The following is a 7,456-nucleotide window of genomic DNA, read 5'->3' as shown; positions in this document are numbered from 1 at the left end:
CTAGCAAGGAGATCGGGCTGAAACTATAGCTACAAGCTATCCAAGGATGGTACTATAGAATGTCACCTCAAGGTAGGCCTAGTGGCGTCATCTCTTGGTTAGGCCGGAAACTTATCAATCCACCCTCGTATAATAACAATTATATATTTAAACACATTTAAATAACGAGAAACACAGCTAAACTTTTGTGTTTGTTTCAGATGACTACAAGTAATCATAGGCTGCCAAATAACACTACAGGGACAACAACAAGGTAAATTACTTATTTACACAAAAGCATGCCTTTATCTATAACCTTTGTATGGACTATTCTGAAACACCGGCAACCCGAACTTTTAACGTTAATAAGTAAACATCAAACTTTTCCAATCAATAGAAGTGAAAAATTGTAGAACCAGAACCGCAAAAAAGTAAATATGAAGTTCGGTCGAAATGTCGATTTATTCCTGTATTTATTTTGGTAACAAACATCCGCTGTAGCTAAAGTTGTTGGATGGTTTTGTAATTACCAGTTGGCTCATTTTTTATACAATTTCCTTTGACCTCCGTTAGTTTAAAAAAATTGATAAAAGAAATCTTTACTTTGTACTTGGAAGATCATCTTTTTTTCGCTTTTCAAATTATCAACAGAGGATACCTTAATTCACAGGAATACTAAAAGAAAAAAGGATTGTGTAGGTAATCAAAATATTTCAAAGTAGATGTTACGTAGTTCATCCTACTTACAAATAATACAAATTTCCACATTCTTCTTCAATTAATAAAAAGCTCATCATCATGAGGTCGTCAACCCTAAGACTGATTGAACACACACCTACACTATTTCCTAACCTAAACTAATCGTCGCATTTCCCTAAAAGTAGAACATCCCACATCCTTAACTTTTTGTGTAGTCAGTAATCTAATCTAGGCCTACCTCTAGCCCTCCTAATTTCCGTTTCTGCCTCTAATATGTCTCTGACTAGACCTTCATGACTGAGAAGGTGTCCTACCAACCTATCTCGCCTATTTATTATTGACTTCCAATAAATAAATGAATAAAAAGGTTTCGAAATTATAAACATTGTTTAATTTGACCTTAAAATTTCAACTTTCATTTTGAAAAAGGGTATTAACTGCTGTCAAATACAAAATAAAAAACAATCACCTAAATTAAACTGTTGTGTCAAATAGAAATTACTTAAATATTGTAAAATTTAGTCTAGATCGGCTTACATGGATGCTACTAAGATATAAGTCGAACTCTACTGATACTTGGTCGAAATACGTAACTAAACAAAAATAATGTCAACATTTTCCGTATCGTACAAACAAAAAATAGTAAATACATCATTTACAATTTCTAGTAGCTCTCCCGCGCCATAAATCAACCGTATCGTAAAGCATAGCGTACGGTCTGTTTAATGCCAGTGAATTATTTCGTAGAGACCAAGTGGCAACTAAATTGGTTGCTCTTAAACTGTTAATGTTTCTTGGAGTTTGAGCGGGCGCTTTGCCAAAAAGACGAAAAAATACCAGCTCCTTTCTTATTTCAACTTATGAAACATTTCTAGAGGATATAATCATGCTAATTCAATGTACTAGACCTAAACGGAAACGGAAGCTCCGGTTCATGAGCAATATCCGCACCAATTTGCAACATTTCCAAAACTGTTTATCAACCTAAAAAGAAAATTAAAATACCTACTGAGTATATTTCTGATTTTCAATAACCGTTCATTTGATGCGACTTTTATGCTTCAGTGACTAAGAAAATCGCAATCTTTAAATAGAATCTCAGAGAAAATTGCAACTTTTGTAATTCTTAATCACTTAATTTATTGCCATTTTTTGCTAGTGAAGGGTAATATTAATCTTTTAGATCTCAAATGTGTGGGTTGTACAAATATTTCATGATCTTCAGGTTTATTCTGATGAATCTGACGAAAACATCGACACACAACAAAACCTACTCAATTGAAACCTGAACTTAAGTTCATTAATTGTTTATCCATTTTACTAGTATTAAGTAATAGATCAACAGAATTCATAAATTCAATAAAGACCACTAAATGAAATTTTGAATTGAATTAAATAATTACATAATTTCAAACTATTTACTGATGGGCAACAATCCTGTTACAATATATGCTTCATGTTTCTATGATGTCAAATTAATTTGGATTAAATTATCGAAAATACAAAACAACTGTCAACGAATAAAATATCAGGCGTTAATCATGTGATATTAAAATCGGTGTAATAGTAATTTATTAAAGAGACAAATAATTTAACCTGTTTAATTTTAACATATTTCAGAGATCCCAGTCTTTTTACGAGAGCCTCCCGTCTCTCAATTTTTCAGTTTTATTCATTCAGTCTCTCTGTGAGAGACTCGAATCTCTAAATTAACAATTTTATCGTTCGAGTCTCTCATACAGAGACTGTGAGAGATCCATAAAAACACCTGGGCAATAACTGAGACTGTGAGAGACGCTCTAAGAGACGCTGAAAGACTCTGAGAGACTGGGGAGACACTGAAAATTTTTGTCTAGGGATACGAAGACACAACTTCGAAAGTAAGACAAAGACCGATTTTATTTCAGTAAATTTTGATCTAATTTATTATGCGTTCAATTAAGCCCCGATACTTCCCTTAATTCCCTAATTCATCTTGCAATTGTCTGCAAGAGTAAATTAGTAGATCCTCCATATAAGACGTTGAACAGTTGCACTTCCAGATTAGTTCCTAACGCTCACATATAATAGTGTTGAGCATTGCTAAAGCGCTTACAAACAAACCTACACGCCTTTATGTGTGAATGTAATCAACGGGATTATGCTTATTCCCCCCATTGTTGTCGAGAAACACAAGCGCTGCCGTTTATCCCTGACTTGAATAGTGACGAATTGAACCTCTTCACATGAATGTTTTCGTCAATTTTTAATACACATTCTCGCAACGAAAATTAAATGTGTTTCATACTAAGAAAGACAGTGGGATTAATCTCTGACATACAAATGAAACTATGGTAAAAGAATTCGAGGGTTGCATTAATATCCTGCACATGATAGAGGGTACAGGAAAAGGGATACGATCAGCTTCCCTTCGAAGGGGAGAAATACGCAAGATAGGTGGTAGGAAAAGCTCCCCGTAATGGAGATTTTTGAGAAATAAAAAATTAACATCTGGTCTTAACCACCAGATTTTACGACAAAACTTAAACTTTAAAAACATTTGGGTGTTTCATTACCACCAGCCAGTAATGACGGTGGGCGGGCAGTCCCTCCGGACTATGCCGGAAAGCCCCCTTCAGCCTGATTTCAGGAATCGTGGGAATGGGTGGGTGGTGGTTCGGTTGATAAAGTTGAGACGGACCGCAATAAAGACAGAAAAGACTGAAAGATTACCTGTGGACCATTACTGCCTAAGAGATCCAAGGAAATCACAGAAAAACTTGGACCAAGGCAGACGGACCCGGAATCGAACCGGCGTCCTCCCAAATGCTAAGCAACGGTCTAAACCTCTAGGTCATATCGCTTGGTGGATTTCACGACCAAACCAATGAAGCCTGTAAAGAGCCAGTTTATACATTATCCAAGTACAGGCTTTGTGTCGCCATCTGGCAGGTATTTACTGCTGCTGAAGTATTTCATGTGTTAGTTAGTCCTTAATAAAGAGTCGACATGGCTCACTGTATCGTTGGTTGGTATTTGGTTTGGGTATGTCGATTCAGTTAGGCAAGTTCATACATTAGTAAAACCTTGTCTAACATATAAAAATACTTCAGCAGAAGCATATATTTACTTACTAGATGGCGATGTACTGCCTGTACTTGAACATTATATAAACTCACTATTTAGGAGCATCATCGGTTTGGTCCATAAATATCGAGGCTGCTTGGAGATCTAAAAAGATCGAAATCCTTTACAGTTTTATTATCAAAAGTTGCATGTACTTCTTAATAGTGACTCCATTCTATTCATGATGAATATTCACATATCATATATTCAATCTTATCAATTCAATTTCGAAGAGTAATCTAACAAAAACCTGCTCAAAATCAACAACAATATATTCCTGTAGATTTAGTATCTGTTTATTTCCAGTTTGTTTAAATTATATGTATACTTAGTCAACAACAACGGTCCTCCTCATTCGCGATAAGGAGCTTTCGAAAACCGTTTGACCCTTTTGTTTTTTAGTACATACACGTCCTGTCCGAACCGTACTTAGTCCGAGTGTTTGTATAAAACTCGAAATTGTATTAGGCACAGCCCTACTGTTAACTGGAAACGACGTATTGTTATTGAATAACCGAAGGTTGTTTTTATTTCCTAGAAAGGATCCCTCATGTGGGATATACAAGAGATATCCTCCGAAACTATTGTATATTTTACAATAACGGTTTCCTAATCCAAATACTCCAAAATTTCAGACTACGTACATTTGTATTTGTTTAATAATACGCAATAGTTACGAATTTTTACGTATATTATTAACATAAACATCAAACTAAATAATAGGAGAAGTATAACACAAAAAAGGAAGCTATGACCGGCACCTCCACCAATTATTAACGTAAATCCATTTTGATATTTCATGTCAGTGAACACTTACTATATCGAGACCCTAAAATTTACATATGAATGTATTGCGTTAGCAGTTCACACATTCAACCCCCATATTCAAACGTACGAGTAATTTGTTATAAATTTGTAAAGTTTGTAGATCTCGAAAAATATATATAATATCATATTTTGTAATCAATTTATAGTAAAAACACTAGCAGAAGATCTTCCAATTTCTCAAGATCTATAAAATCCAAAAATGCATAGCTGTAAAATATGCCGCAAATTAGAGCCCAGAATCGACTGATAACACGCTAAAAGATCATTCGATTTCTCGATATCTACGAGCTCTACAAAATTAATTCATTCTAATTGAAAATTCCTGATGATGTGTGTTTAATTGCAGATTAAAAAAGGCTGACAGTTCCACAGCAACTTGTACGACCTCAGGTGAAATACAACAACAGCCGGGTAACCCAGGAAGTTGCGGGATGGAAGAACAATGTACAAATAATTTTAGGATAGGAATTTACGGTTGGAGAAAAAGATGCCTATACGTACTGATCTTAGGACTACTTATAATTGTTATTATCAATTTAGCGTTAACGTTATGGGTTCTTAAAGTAATGGAGTTTTCCTCGGTAAGTTATCATCATCATTATCATCATACGGTAGTCAATCCTAAGACTATTTGAACACACACTTGCACACTTTTATATCCTGAGCTAATTTTTGCATTTTCCTAAAATTAAAACATCCCGCGTTCTCTAATTTTTATGAACAGTAGGTAGGAAATATGCAAAAGCAATTGTGAAAAAAATTATAAGAAAATTTATAATACCGATTTCTTAGAAGAATTTTTGTAGGATTTTCAATTTATTAAAGTGAATTAATTTTTACCACTGCAGATAACCTCAAATTAATAAGAAAAAATTGTTGCTACTGTCACGCTCTGCCGAGAATCGAACCCGGAAAGGTGAAAGCAATGGTGCGTAAAGCCAGGGACCCGGGTTCGATTCCTGGCGAAGGCATGACTTCAGCAACAATTTTTCCTTATTAATTTAAGATTATCTGTCGTAGTAAAAATTAATTCACTTAATATTGGTTTCATTCAAAAGATTTATGCTTTGAACTCAATTAACAAAACAATTACAGCGAACGTCGGAAATAATCTTAGCTGTCAAGTCACGACACGTTTCTCATCTCTTCTGAATTCTTTTTTTTTTTTTTTTTCGTCTGTGGCGTTAACGAAACCGATTATCGGTTTCAAAAATTATCTAATTCCCAGCTACACGAACGACCTTAAACTTATCAGGCACCAACAACAGAAGGATGAGACATTTTCCCAGAATAATTTCACTAATATTCGCCACTTCTCTTTCGTCTGTCATCCTCATAGCAAAAGATTTTCCGCGATTCGCCTGTTTGTTTACTGATATTGGATTCCGGCTGCTTCTTAATGTCGGAACGACCGAATAGTCCGACATCAGGAGATTTGTTNAAAGACTGACATGTTATTCATATCAGTAGGTCTATAAAAAAAAATGGGCAGCGACTGTTCACAACGTCTACTAACTTATTTACGTTGTTTCTTTTGTATAAAATTTTTTGGCACAATTCCTAAAAGACTCGAATTATCAGCCACTTTCTAAATAAATCAGACCACGGATAAAAAAGGACCGAATCTCTAAATTTAAACAAAACTTTTTTGTGTCGTTTTTTACTTTGTCGCGCTTTCTGCTGAAAAAAAAAAGTTGACCGCAAAGTAAAACGGTCCCGTGAGCTCCCCATTTCCCGCCCAACTTGCAAGGAAATCGAATAAATTATGAAAATCCCCTTCCAGCAGAAGAATTCCTGGACAATGCGACGATTGACTTCATTTTATAAGTTCACTCGCCTGGACGAAAATCCGTTTAATAATTACAACGTTTGCAAGTAAAAATAGCCACGTGAACTAAGTGTCTTGTCTAAAGTATTCTATTAATAATGTCTTCAGTGACGGTCGGCTATGTGAGTGTAATGGAAGCAACTCGCGAGTTCCGAAAATGTTTAATTAAAAAATTCACAATTCCGGCATTATAATATACATACATAACAGCAGCTTACAAAAACAGAAATTGTTAATAGTATTTATATATAATGTGTCATTTGGGTGGAAATTCGTTCATCTAAAATGACATTGAAGCGTTTTTTTGTAAGTATTACACTCGAAAAGTTTACCCCATAGAACCCATCAAACGTACGTAGCATAATTACAATGTCAATTTTCTTCAACTGTAATTGAATTCTTACAAAAAGGTACGAGGCCACATTAACGTAAATAGGTATCGACTTTCTTTCTTTTTAATAATAATTATCAGCCATTTTCAAAGTGAATAGGGTATAAAATATGCACGAAATACGATACATTTAAACAGTTTTAATTTAATGGTTTATTGAATAGATTCCGTAAAAAGTGTTTTTCGCATCAAATAGATTAAACAATAACAAACGTTCCCAAAAGTAAGTTGCAATTTAGGTCGCCTGTTTATTTATTTAATCAAATGGAATTTTCATTGCTCTCAGCAAGTTTATTTTCATCCAGTTTAAAAAAGCTCAACCGACAAAAAATAAGCGATACAAGACTGAAGTTACAGTGTCTTACCACTTCATAGTATAAAACAAAGTCGCTTTCCCACTGTCTGTCCCTATGTATGCTTAAATCTTTAAAACTACGCAACGGATTTTGATGCGGTTTTTTTAAAAGATAGAGTGATTCAAGAGGAAGGTTTATATGTATAATACATGCATAATATAGTAGGGAAACACTGATAATTTTAGAGGTTTCTAATGTGATGTCGTAAATAAACACATTTTTTGCGCTTACATTGCAAACGCTGGCTGAACCCTACGAGATAGATCAAAA

At 34.5% G+C, this 7,456-nt stretch overlaps 1 protein-coding gene across 1 annotated transcript in view; it reads left to right on the top strand.

The window, feature by feature from the left end:
* Positions 1 to 190: 190 nt before the first annotated feature.
* LOC108741431 (delta-sarcoglycan-like) overlaps positions 191 to 7,456 on the top strand; it is a 19,236-nt gene continuing 11,970 nt past the window's right edge. The window contains exons 1-2 of the mRNA XM_018476245.1: positions 191 to 253; positions 4,958 to 5,192. Of these exons, the coding sequence (XP_018331747.1) occupies positions 201 to 253; positions 4,958 to 5,192 (288 nt within the window). The 5' untranslated portion in view covers positions 191 to 200. The remainder of the gene's footprint in view (positions 254 to 4,957; positions 5,193 to 7,456) is intronic.

The sequence above is a fragment of the Agrilus planipennis genome, unplaced genomic scaffold (assembly GCF_000699045.2).
Source record: "Agrilus planipennis isolate EAB-ADULT unplaced genomic scaffold, Apla_2.0 scaffold275, whole genome shotgun sequence".
Lineage (NCBI taxonomy): Eukaryota > Metazoa > Arthropoda > Insecta > Coleoptera > Buprestidae > Agrilus > Agrilus planipennis.
Note: the sequence above shows the minus strand (reverse complement) of the source record. Positions and strands in the feature narration are given on the sequence as shown.